We start from the raw sequence: 14,105 nt of genomic DNA, 5'->3' as shown, positions 1-14,105 counted from the left end.
AACGTGACTTAATCGCATATGCCATAGATCTGCTGTCTCATTCTTTCTGGTCTTGTTTACATATGCAGTTTCTGCAGACATCACATAGACTGACTCTAGTTTTCGTCCTTTTATCACCGGCTCTTCCATAATCTCAAGGTCACGATAAACTTTCACATCTTGAGGACCAAACAGAACAAGATGACCTGAAGATGTTAATTGTGCTACCGAGAGAAGATTCTTCTTCATACCTGGAACGTGATAGACATTTTGAAGCGACACATCATTAGTATTATATTGGGGAGAGATTACCGTATTACCAATGTGAGCTATCGGTAGCTTTGAGTTGTTCGCTGTGACCACCACATGTCTTCCCTTGTACTCCGACAAATCCTGCAGCTTTTCTTTATCACCCGTCATATGATTTGAGCAGCCTGAGTCAATGATCCAATCTTTCTCATAATCAATCTGTTCAGACGTTGTTGCTGTAAAAGCTGATTCTTCTATTGCAGCAAAAGATGCCTGAGCGTCCCACTCATCTTCGCTTTTGGAAGTAGCAGCATTACTTTCCACAAGCCCTTTTTTCGACCAACAATCTTTTGCCATGTGACCCTTCTTCCCGCAATTATAACACTTCCCTTCAAATTTTTTCTTGGTGTCAGGATTCTTCGAATCTCCCTCAACACGGGTGCTCCTTTCACCTTGATTACTTTTTGCCTTGTCCTCATTCTTTTTAGTTCTGCTGACGGTGCACTGTTTGGAATTCCACCTGCCTTTATAAGCATAAAGCGCTTCCTCTTTACCCTTAAGTGAAACCCCTTCCATTTGTTTAGCCAAAGCTTCCTGACCAGCAAGCAAATTCTCAAACTCAACAAGTGATGGTTGTTTTTGCCATCCTTGTACTACTGCAACAAAGCCTCTGAATTCTAGTCTCAAACCATGAATGATTATTCTCTTCACCCTGGTTTCACCAATTTGAGCTTCTGGATCCAACTCGGAAATTTCCCGACATAACAACTTCACCTTGTGAAAGTACTGAGCGATCGTCAAGTCACGCTGTGCTACTGACAGCAACTCGCTCTCTAGAAGTTGGAGCCTTGTGTCATTCTTCTTTGAGAACAACTCGGCAAACGTACTCCAAGCTTCGTGAGGGATTTTGGCATCTCGAACGTGCTCTAGCACATCTTCTTCGACCGTCGTTTTCAAAGCAAACATCGCTTTGCCCGCCTTGATCTTCCATTTTCGCAGTGTACCATTCGCATCCTCAGCCTCCGGTTGATTCATTTTGCTTCCGTTCACAACCTCCCACAAGTCTTGGCCTTGCATGTACGACATCATGCATGTTGACCAAGTATTGTAATTCTGGTTGTTGAGCTTTTGATTCCGCCAATGACTTGAAGATCACCCATCTTACTCTCTCTTTTCCTCACGTGTTTTACTCTCACACACTCTCAACACTCCCTCTTCAACCTGGCTCTGATACCAAATGTAGAACAGAATCTATAACTGAGGCAAACAGAGGAGGAAAGAAATATTTTATTGCTGTGATAATCATAATACTTCACCTGACACAAGCCTTTTATAGGCAAAACCATCAACAGAAACTTACCAAAAAAATAGGAACAGAAAGATAACATGTGCAGCAACATGCTGCAACAACCTCCCTAAGACTAGGACAATTCCTAACTTATTAAAAAAAAACTGAACAGAGGCATATCTAAAACAAAACAAACTTGACTTGTTCAACACATCCTCACAGTCACATGCTGATGTTGATAACTCTAACAATGATATCACTACCCCAGGCTTCATGAAAAGTCTAAGTGGATCTGAATTAATAAGGCCTGGGCTCAATATTGAGGTTATCCTGATTAAAGCCCACGAATTGAAGTGTGTGGAAACCCAAACCCACAGAGCACCTAAAATAAGCAAAATGGGGGCCCAATCCAACTTAGAAGATTTTAAGGGAACTTACTGATAAGTCCCATGTACTAAGTTCAAAACCCAGCTAATCCCAAAACAAAATACTTGTACCAATTAGTCCAATACATTTTTAATTGTTACCAAAAAATCCTTTTTTTTTTTTTAAATTTACAGACACTGTTCACATCTTACTACCGTCGGACTTCCGTCAAACGGTCGCCGGAGACTCGTCGGAATGTTCAACATCACCGGAGACTCGTCGGAATGTTTAAAACATGTTATGAAACTGTAAAATTTTACAGTTCTAAAAAATGTTATAAAACTGCAAAATTTTACAGTTTTAAACCATGATTCATTCCAGCACCAAAAAAAATTTTGAAACTGCAAAATTTTACAATTTTCACCGCCTGTAACTAAAACTCGAAAATTACTTGTTCAGAATTCGAAAATTTTCTCATTACAAATCTGTGTGATATCTGTACAAATCTGAGTCATTACAGATCTGTTTCAATGATATTATAGATCTATTTCATCATCAACAACAACAACCATAGATCAACAACTATCCCAAAAAAAATCTGTAAATAGAGAGAGAAAGAGAGAGAAATTGACAAAGATATATACACAAATCTGTTCAATCTAAGCATAGATCTGAGGATGAGCGTCTTCTTGTTCTTGTTCTTCATCGTCTTCTTGTTCTTGTTCTTCATCGCCTTCTTGTTTGACTTTAGGACTAAGATTAGGGTTAGAGGAGGAGGCGTAAAGAGGGAAGCAAAAAGCAGAGAGAGAGGGGAAAGGACTTTTGGGTGTACTCAAAAAGTTATGGGATTAAATGGTGTCCACATGTTCCACATGGGACCTATGGGTAATTTCCCCAAGATTTTATTTAACCTTGTAGTGAAGAAGAAGCACAAATACGAAATGGTAGAGAGATGAGCATTGAGATCATGGTTACTTCTACAGAATCAAATTTGAAGAGAATTGCTAGTAAGAGGGAGAAAGCACAAGAACCCTCCAGCAAACATCACAAGAAGAAAGGAAGTCTTCATAGGGGGCAAACAATTGCAAGAACTTATTTAAATTTGAAAGAGCTGTGTTTAGGTCAGCGGTGCCAGCCATCTCACTCTCAGTGGCACCTGAATCAAGTCATAGCAAACTGCTACTCAATGAGGCCGAAGCGTCACTCCAAATTGGACGCATCCTTGGTGTGAATTGTGAAGGGAATGACGAAGAAGTTCTTTGCAAATTAATGGATTTGGAAACAAAGTACAAGGAAAAAATGAGAACAAGGGGTGGGGATGCTAGTTAAATAGTAGATCTGGGTGTTTAGGAGCTGAAAAGTGTTTCTTTTAATGAAGTTTTTGTCTTGGAATGTAAGAGGGTTAGGAAGGCCTGAGAAAGGAAGGAAGCTTAGACAAGTGTTTTATGAAAGAAGGATTGATATGGTGCTACTACAAGAAACCAAGAGATTCACAATTGATGAAAAGTTTGTCAGATCAATCTAGGGCAGAGAACAAATGGCTTTCATGGAAGTTGATTCAGCAGGAGTTGCTAGTAGGCTGTTATGCATCTAGAACCCAGAAGTATTTCAACTAGTTGATTGCTGCAGTAGTAGGAACTTTAGAATTTTATTAGGTACTCTTTATAATAGTTTCGATCGTGTGATATTAAATATCTATGGCCCAAATGATGTTGGGAGGAGAAAAGAGGTGTGGGATAACTTGGTTCAATTAAAATTGTTATACAATAAACCTTGGTACTTGGGAGGGGACTTCAATGAGATCAAGAATATATCAAAAAGGAAGGGGTGTTCTAGAGGAGATAAATGTATGAGGGAGTTTAATGAGTTGATTGATAAACTTGAAGTAGCTGATTTACCAATGATGGGAAGAAAATTTACCTAGTGCAATTCTCAGGAGGGGGAGAAGTGGAGTAGAATTGACAGATTTTAACTTAATCCAGAATGGCTACAAATGTTTAACTTTAAGCTTTAGGGACTGCCAAGAAAGATCTCAGATCACTGTCCTATCCTGTTGATGGAGGATGAGAGAGATTAAGGTTCAAAACCATTTAGGTTTCTTAATGCTTGGACCCTACATCCAAAGTTTAGATCTTTTGTAGAGAAGACATGGGGAGAAGCTAATGTGGTGGGTTGGGCTGGTTTCAAGTGTCTACAAAAGCTCAAAATATTAAAACTAGCATTGAAATAGTTGGCTCAAGAAGTCTTTGGCGATGTGGAGCATAAACTTCATCAGGTTGAAGAGAAGATACATGCACTTGACATAAGTGCTGAAGAAAAACCATTATCTGAGGCAGAGCAAGCTAGAAGAAGAGAGGCCAAAGGCATAACTTGGAAACTAAGTAAAATGGTGGAATGGGTCTGGATACAAAAATCTAGAATCAAGTGGTCAACACAAGGAGATAGGAACACAAGATTTTTCCATATTATGGCCAGCTCTAGGAAAACCAGAAACTCTCTGTGCTCAATAATAGTCAATGAGACTGTTAAGGAGGATCCTGTGGAGGTTAGAGCTGTAGTTCAACAACATTTTACTAACCAATTTACTAAATCATGGCATATTAGACCAAGGCTATCTGGACCTTTCTTATCCATTGGGAGCAGAGAAGCTATTGAGCTCTTGGAAGCTGAGTTTTTAGAAGTTGAGATTGAAGTTGCAGTTAAGAGCTGTGAAGGAAACAAAGCACCTAGACCAGATGGGTTTAATCTTATGATGTTTCAAAAGTGTTGGAAGGTTATCAAGGCAAATGTGCTGCAATTCATGAAGGAATTTCATCAAAATGCAAAGTTGGTAAAATGTATCAATAGCTCTTTTGTTGCTTTGATTGCTAAGAATGAGAACCCTTCTGGTTTGAATGAATACAGGCCCATTAGTCTCATTGGCCCTTTGTATAAAATTTTGGCAAAAGTATTAGCAAACAGAATCAAAAAAGTGTTGCATAGAATCATTAGTGTTACACAATTAGCATTCATTGGGGGCAGAAACATCTTAAATGGGGTATTGATAGCCAATGAGATTGTGGATGGCTGGAAGAAGAGTAGAAAGAGTGGTATTGTCCTAAACCTAGACTTTGAAAGGGCTTATGATTCAATCAATTTGAATTTCTTATTTACTATGCTTTCGAATTTTGGTTTTGGAGATAAATGGGTTTGTTGGATGAGGGAGTGTGTCTCATCAGCCAAAGTTTCATTGGGGGCAGAAACATCTTAAATGGGGTATTGATAGCCAATGAGATTGTGGATGGCTGGAAGAAGAGTAGAAAGAGTGGTATTGTCCTAACGCTAGACTTTGAAAGGGCTTATGATTCAATCAATTGGAATTTCTTATTTACTATGCTTTCGAATTTTGGTTTTGGAGATAAATGGGTTTGTTGGATGAGGGAGTGTGTCTCATCAGCCAAAGTTTCTATTTTGGTAAATGGTTCGCCAACCTAAGAATTTAGCCTGCAAAGGGGTCTTAGATAGGGTGACGCACTATCTCCCTTTTTCTTTTTAACATTGTGGTTGAGGGACTAAATATCCTACCACTACAACAAAAAAAGGGTTTTTACGATGCGCAATGCACGCCGTAAAAACCCTTCTACAACGTGAAACGTGCGTCATATTATGACCAGTCATGGAAACTCATTCACTTTCAACGACATGCTTCGTACGCCGTTAAAAACTATTTAACGGCAGATTTTGTGCATCGTTGTTACTTTTTCTACGACATGTTATAGCACGCCGTTAAAAACTATTTAACGACAGATTTTGTGCGTCGTCGTTACTTTTTCTACGACTACTTTTGCACACCGTTAATTGGTGAGACAAATAACGACGCTGATTGCGCGCCGTAAAATATATAATACAACGACTTGCTCAGCCTGCCATAGATAAGTAGAACATACCACAACATATACGGAATGTTGTGGAATATTTCATATAATGACCTAATTTGCTTGCCGTAGAATGTGCATTTTTTTTTTAAATTCAACAGATTCTCTATATGACCTATTTTGTACAATCTAATATTACAAACAAGCTTCACAAAGTATGACACAATTCTATTCTGTGAAGCTGATTGGGGGGAGGTAAACAATATAAAGAGGATTTTGAGATGTTTTGAAGCGTTGTCAGGTCTAAAAATTAACTACCACAAGAGTATGGTGTGTGGAGTTGGGATAACAGATGAAATATCCAAGGAATTTGCTGAGAAGCTGAACTGTCTACATCAAAGTTTGCCCCTAAAGTACTTAGGACTCCCTCTGGGTGCAAGTCCAAGGAGAAAGAGGGCCTGGCAGCCAGTGTTAGACAAATGCAAACAAAGACTTGCTTCTTGGAAGAGAAGATTCCTTTCTTTTGCTGGTAGGGTGACTTTGATAAAATCTGTGTTGTCTAGCTTACCAATTTACTATTTATCTTTGTTCAAGATGCCAGTAGGGATTGCTAACGAATTTGTGTCAATTCAATCCAATTTTCTATGGGGTGGGGATGGCCTTAGAAGAAAAATACATTTGGTCAAATGGAAAGACATTTCAAAAAGCAAACAATAGAGGGGTTTAGGTGTCAAAAGGATTACATTTATGAATGATTGCCTCCTATTGAAATGGTGCTGGAGGTTTGGAGTTGAACCAAATGCTATGTGGAAACAGGTAATAAAAAACAAAAACAATCAAGTAGGTGTTGGGTGGTCTCCAGAACCTGTTGATAATCTGAGGCAATCAAGTATCTGGCTGATATTTTGGGTGTTGCTAGTGTGATGCCCCACAATTTAAGGACATCATAATAAGAATTAAAACTTAAAATCAATTTTATTAATTAAGAATCCTCATCAATGTTGCCACCAAATTTACCATCATTCATTAATTAACAACACAAAAACTAAAAGTTCTTAAATTACAACTCCAGTCAAACTTAAAACTTTGTCTTAGTACACAAATATGAAAAGAAACTAGAGAAAAACTAGAAAACTCAGAAAAATGGTTCATGGAACTTTGGCACGCTTCAAGCTAACCAGGGCTAAATGTTGCCTTCCAACACCTCGATGTTTCCTTTAGTTTCTTCGGTGTACCTAGCATGAAACGCCAAGGCAACGAGAATGCCAATGAGCGACGAGCTCAATAAGATACTACAACCCGAAAATACCCACCCCGATAATAATACTCACAAATAATAAATATTGTGTAATAACAGAATAATAAGTAGCATTTAATAAGCATAACAGAAATGCCAACAGTCAAAATAATAACAATAGATAAATAAATAAATAAATAAAAATGGCAAACGGAAATAGTGATTTATCATAAGGAAATTGCACACTTTTCTTTTTAAAGTCACATAGATTTAGTTTAACAGGTAAGTTTAAGTAACTCTCCGCGGAGCACTATTTCCACTCAACCGCTAAACAATGGCCACAGGCAATTCTGACTTCCCCTTGGTCAAATATTCAAATGTTACTTGCTGTAACTACCAAAGATGCCCACGTACCAAGGTTACGTACCTGAGTCGTGACATCACGGTCTGCCCCAAGGGAACGGTCTATGTTGTGACACCTGCACCACCAACCTTATATCGCCTACACCGATAAGAGCCGAAATACCTTCTCGTGCCATGTTAGGGTTCCTAACTCACTTGTGTAAGATTCTAAACCGGACTCACCCCATCACTTTTAAATTTTATATGTATCATCAGTTCAATTTCGTGTTTCTTTACTTCGTTGAATTCACATTTTTATGCATGTGTGAGTTTTAGTTCGAGAACCATAGTGACATAAATTTTATATAGCACAACACAATCATATATGGCAACCAAAAATAAATGTGATAGAATGTCTTAGGAATCATCACAAGATTTCTTAAGAATTCACACACTTCTTCTTTCAGCACTATATGATCAGACAAAAAAATATGAAACCCATACCAAATGAAGTTCAACCATTATAATATTTTAACTGGTGCTAGTTCATCGAGTTAGGAAAATCTTTTGAGAAGAATACCAGGGCTGAAAATGATTTTAAAATGGAGAAATAATTTTTGGAAGAAAACTAGTTTTCTGGACAGTGAGTTACTTTAACCTCCAGCACAGGTATTCTGTGTTTGAAAAATAAAAAGGGTCCTCAAACGGTGTCGAAAAGAGGCATGGTCTGAACGGTTTGCTAAATTTTTGAGTTTATAACATATTTCCAGTAGAGTGTGAAGACTGAAAACCAGTCGAAGATGGTCAAATAATTTTTATAAGGAAACTGGACAGATTCAGTCACGGTTTGGAAAAATTGGCGTTTCTCTCTCAATACTTAATAAAAAATTATGAAACCAGTGGCGCTTGAAAGGTAACTTAAAAATATAACTTTTTCGACTTGAATCACTTGAAAATTTATTCTGGGGAATAAACGGTGACCTAGTAAAGTCAGCATTGCTGCTGCCTCCAAACAGCAATGAAGTAAAAACATATTCAGGCCATGAAAACGTCATCACAGGTGTTTTGTGCTCGAAAAATAAAAAGGGTCCTCAAACGGTGTCGAAAAGAGGCATGGTCAGAATGGTTTGTTAGATACTTGAGTTTAGAACATATTTCCAGAAGGATTCGAAGGCTGAAAATCAACGGAAGATGGTCAAATAACTTTTCTAAGAAAACTGGACAGATTCTGTCTCATTTTAGTAAAACTACAATTTCTCCTTTTAGACTTATCCATTTTTTGTGAAATCAGTGGCAAATGAACGATAACTCTTATATCTAACTATTCCAAGTGGTCGTGCAGAAAAATACCATTTGTAGAGAAAATGGGACCTGTTTGAAGCCACTGCTTCTACGGTGTTGTTAGCGATGCTTAGGGAAAATATTTGTTTCGGTAAGAAAATGGTGTCCAATGATTTTACAAAAATTTTAAACAGTGTATAACACCTATAGCTACTTCTAGTATACACAGATTTTTAACATCAATTATTTTCAGTTTATTAGAGCCCTCTTTTCATCCGATAAAGTCTGAAACAGTGAGGAAGAATCTAAGTTTTAGGTAAAAAGAAGCCATTCTCATCTCATTTTAGTCTTTTGCAAGATTATTTCAACAATGGAGAATATTGAACACATAAAAACAGTAGCTAAGCCATATATCTATGTTTGCAAGAGGAATATGAAATTGTAACATAATGAGACCCTCATCCTATTCAAATTTTAAGCATACATGGTTACTATTTTGCTATATATGACTTAACATTGCTTAGTCTTGCATATATAAATGATATAAATTCAGTTGAAGGTATGTAAGGGAGGATAGAGGTGATGTATTCTTACCTCAATGAAGTAAAAAAAAAAAATCCCAAGTGTTGGGCCTTTCTTCCCCTCTCTTCTCTCCTTTCCCTCTTGCTTTCTCTCCCTCTCTTTCTCTTTGCTTTGCTCAGTTACATGTGTGTGTAATGAGGCTGAATAGTGCCCCTAATATAGGAGTTTGAGGGCCTAATTAATTATTTGTTATTATTATTATTATTATTATTATTATTATTATCATATTTTTACTTTACTTCTCCTTTTTGCTTAGGAACTATCATCTAAGCTTAGATGATAGCTTACAGTAGCTGCATGTCGTGGCTGCCTTAATCAAAGGCTTGGAATGCCAGCTATGCATGCTTACTTCTCTAGGGATGTTGAGTGTGAACTTGGGAAAACAAGCATGCCTTGCATGCAGCAAGGCAGCCTAGGGAAAAAGAAGTGGCAGTCTGCCACTTTTCTTGCAATTTGACCCCCTTTTTTTTTTTTGAATTGAATTGAAATTGATGCCAATACAATATTAATATTTATATATAACTTTTATTTATTTATTTATTTATTTAATATTATTATATTATTTTTAACTAGATGGTTTTTTTCCTACTAAATTCTAACTAGCTTATTTACTATTAATTTAATCTATTTAGTTTTCACAACTGTATTTTGATACAGAAATTTAATCACAGCAAGATAAATAATTTTATTTGAAAGAATTTAATATTGGTATTAATTATGGTGATATTGACATTATAATTTAATAGTTTAATAATCACTATTGATTGACTTAATATTACTATTAATAAACTAATTAGTTGTCTAAAAATTCAAGTTCTTACAACCTATCCCCCTCAAATAATTTCACCCTCAAAATTTTAACACGTACATTTACCTTCAAACAACTGAGGGTAATTGGCTCGTATTGCATCCTTTTTTTCCCAAGTAGACTCCTCTACTCGTCGATGCTGCCACAACACTCGCACCAAGTGGATGACTTTGCCTCTTAAGTTTTTCTCTCGTCGGTCCATAATCTTTATAGGCCTTTCCTCAAAGCTTGCATCTTCATTGAGATCAATCTCCCCCCAATTGATAACATGTGAAGGGTGTGGCTCATATTTCCGTAACATTGAGATGTGAAAGACATTGTGCACTGCTGCGAGTTATGGTGGTAGTGCTAGACGGTATGCTACATCTCTTACCTTGCTCAGAATTTCAAAGGGTCCCACATAACAAGGTGCAAGTTTTCCTTTCTTTCCGAATCGCGTAGTACCTCGACGAGGTCGAACTTTGAGAAAAACATGATCGCCTACCTCAAAACTTAAGGGTCGTCTCCTTTGATCCGCATAACTATTTTGTCGACTTTGGGCTATGATTAGTCGTTGTCTAATCAGTTTTATCTTCTCAATGGTCTCTTGAACCAGGTCTGGTCCTAGCTAGGTTGCTTCCCCTACTTCTGTCCAACAGACTAGTGATCAACAAGGTCGCCCATAAAGTGCTTCATATGGTGCCATTCCAATATTGGCCTGAAAACTATTGTTGTAAGCGAACTCAACGAGAGGTAAGTGTTTCTCCCAACTTCCATTAAAATCCATAACGTAAGCTCGAAGCATATCCTCCAAGGTTTGTATCGTCCTTTCAGACTGTCCATCTGTTTGTGGGTGAAATGTCGTGCTAAAACATAAGTTCATTCCCATTGCCTTCTGCAAGCTCTGCCAAAATTGAGAAGTGAATTGAGGATCACGATCAGACACGATGCTAACTGGTACTCCGTGTGATCAGATCACTTCTTTGATGAACAATCTACTGAGTGAGTCTAACGTATCTGATGACCCGACAGGTAAGAATCGAGCCATCTTAGTTAGTTGATCTACCACAACCAATATGCCGTCATGTCTCTATGGTGATCGAGGCAAACCTGTCACAAAATCCATGGTTATGTGTTCCCATTTCCACTCCGGGATTGGTAAAAGTTAAAGTGTTCTTGCCGGTCTTTGGTGTTCAGCCTTTACTTGTTGGCATGTCAGGCACTAAGACACAAACTTGGCTACATCATTTTTCATTCCGCCCCACCAATATTGGCGTTTTAAGTCTTGGTACATCTTAGTACCTCTTGGATGTACTGCGAATACTGAATGGCGAAATTCCTTAAGTACCTTTTCTCTTAGTGAATCGTCACTCGACATGAACACTCGACCTTGATATTTCAAACTCCCATCTGTGTGAATTTCCCAACCAGGCATGGTTTCACTAGATTCCATCCGTGCCTTGATGAATGCCACCTCTTGATCGTACTGTTGTGATTCTAATATCTGGCTCAAAATTTTAGGCTTAGCAATTTGAGCACCAAGGTAAGCCTTTTCATCTTGAACCTCCATCTGTACCCCAAATTCATTGAGCGTTCCAATCATATTCCATTCTCTAAGGGCTAAGCTAGCAACAATCCCTTTATTTTTGCAGCTTAATGCATCTGCTACAACGTTAGCCTTGCCGGGATGATAAGAAAGGGTAAATTGGTAATCCTCGAGGTACTCCATCCAACGTCTCTGACATATGTTCAGGTCCTTTTGGGTGAACAGATACTTCAAGCTTTTGTGGTCAGTGAATATCTCAAACCTTTCACCATATAGGTAGTGTCTCCAAATTTTGAGTGCATGAACTATGGCTACTAACTCCAAGTCATGAGTGGGATAATTCTTCTCATGGTTCTTTAATTGCCTTGAACCATATGCCACCACCTTGCCATTTTGCATCAACACGCACCCCAGACCTTCTTTGGAAGCATCACAATACACATTGTACCCAACGTCATAGTCTGGTACTATGAGAATAGGGGCACTCGTCAATCTTTTCTTAAGTTCTTGGACTGAATTTTTACAAGACTCGTTCCATTCAAACTTAACTCCTTTTTGAGTCAAGCGTGTCATTGGTTTGGCCAACCTTGAGAAGTCCTGAATGAATCTTCGATAGTAATTGGCCAACCCTAAGAAAATACAAATCTTGAATGTGTTCTTAGGTTGCTTCCATTCTGTCACTGCCTCTACTTTAGTTGGGTCCACCGATACTCCATTTTCAAACACCACGTGACCCAAAAACTTTACTTCCTCCATCCAGAATTCACATTTACTAGCTTTAGCATACAGTTGGTTCTCCCTCAAGGTTTGAAGTACTATTCTCAAATGTTGTCCATGGTCTCCTTCAGACTTGGAATACACCAAAATATCATCAATGAAAACTATCACAAATTGATCTAAGTAAGGCGTGAATATTTTGTTCATTAAACTTATGAACACACCTGGTGCATTGGTTAGGCCGAATGGCATCACTACGAACTCATAGTGGCCGTAACGGGTTCGAAATGTAGTCTTAGGAATATCTTCTTCCCAAATATGCAACTGGTGATACCCAGATCTGAGATCTATCTTTGAGAAACACTTTGCCCCTCTAAGCTGATCGAAGAGGTCATCAATCCTAGGTAGTGGATACCAATTCTTAATGGTGATTCTATTGAGTTGGCGGTAATCAATGCACAACCTAAGTGTCCCATCTTTCTTCTTAGCGAATAAGGATGGTGCTCCCCACAGGGACGTGCTTGGCCTTATAAATTCCTTGTCCAACAATTCTTGCAACTGTGTCTTTAGCCCTCTCAATTCAGTTGGTGCCATACGATGTGGTGCCATTGAGATCGGTGATGTGCCAGGTTGTAGTTTGATGGTAAAGTCTACTTCTCGCTTTGGGGGTAGTCCTGGTAATTCCTCCAAAAATACATCAGTATACTCGCATACCACACGAGGTAGCCCTAGTTCCATACGGTCTCTGTCTTCCAGAACTAAGCTGGCTAACCATCCAGCTAGGTGATCGTGCCACTTTGATTTTCGAAGCGTCGGTGATAGGGAATTTTGTATATTCCCCTTAAATAGGAATCGCGTTCCGTCCTGAGAGTAAGCAGTCACGTCTTTCGATAGCAATCAATGGTGGCTCTATGGGCTGATAACCAGTCCATTCCTAGGATAACGTCAAAGTCTGACATTTCCATGACTCGTAGGTCGCAAGTCAAATGCAAACTGGAGACTCCTAGTTCACATGATTTGCATACAAGATCTACTCAAGTTTGCCCTCCTAGTGGTGAGGCTACACTCATAGGTGTTTCTAATCGTTCAGGCTCTAATCCCAAAGTTGTAACACATGAAGCAGATATAAAAGAGTGTGATGCTCCAGAATCAAACAAGATTTGTACGTAAGAGTTCATAAGGATAAGTATACCTTGAATCACTGAACGATTTCCAGTATCTTCTCCTTCTTGGAGTGCAAAGACTCTTCCAGTGGCACCTTGATTTGGCCCCTGAGTTGGCGTGTATTTGTTCTGTTAAGTGGCTCCTCCTTGATTAATGTAGTAGCCTAACCTTTGAGGACAGTTGTTCCTAAGGTGCCCTTCTTGGCCACATTCATAACACCTCCTAGCCCCTTCCCTATTACGCTGTTCAGGATTATACCCTTGTTGTTGTTGTGGCCTCCTAGCATAAGCTATCAAAGCAGCAGGGGTCCTATTGTTCCTTGAGGGTCCTCCGCTTCTTTGCTGGTTGGCTCTAAACTGCTGACCTTGAGCCCTTGCAGTGTCCATTTTCTCTCTTTCTAGAGTAAGAGCCCTATCTACTACCTGTGCATAAGTAGGTAGTTGCACTGCGACCAGCTTGTCTCGGAGTCCCGAGTTGAGTCCCCACTCAAAGCGCCTTACCTTGTCTGTTTCATTTGCCACTATAGTTGTGGCATGGCGAGAAAGGGCCTCAAACCGATTGGTATACTGTGTCACAGTCATGCCCCCTTGTTTCAGTTGGAGAAATTCTTGGATCATCTCTTGCCTCACCGAGTTTGGGAAGTACTTTTCCATAAACAATTCCTCGAACTGTCTCCAAGATAGTTCTGCCACTTGACAACTTTCCTTGATCAT

General features: G+C 38.8%; 1 protein-coding gene across 1 annotated transcript; it reads right to left on the bottom strand.

The window, feature by feature from the left end:
- Positions 1–13,523: 13,523 nt before the first annotated feature.
- On the bottom strand, positions 13,524–14,105 carry LOC145823682 (uncharacterized). Its single transcript, XM_082923191.1, has one exon. The coding sequence runs from the start codon at positions 14,103–14,105 to the stop codon at positions 13,524–13,526; it is 582 nt and encodes a 193-aa protein (XP_082779317.1).

This window comes from Camellia sinensis, chromosome 4 (genome assembly GCF_055761805.1).
Source record: "Camellia sinensis isolate YWXY chromosome 4, ASM5576180v1, whole genome shotgun sequence".
NCBI lineage: Eukaryota > Viridiplantae > Streptophyta > Magnoliopsida > Ericales > Theaceae > Camellia > Camellia sinensis.
The sequence above is the reverse complement of the archived record's forward strand: the minus strand, read 5'-3'. Positions and strand labels throughout refer to the sequence as shown.

What these genes read in the sequence shown, in the direction of transcription:
- LOC145823682 (XM_082923191.1), bottom strand. Translation starts at nt 14,105, where the DNA reads ATGATCAAGGAAAGTTGTCAAGTGGCAGAACTATCTTGGAGACAGTTC.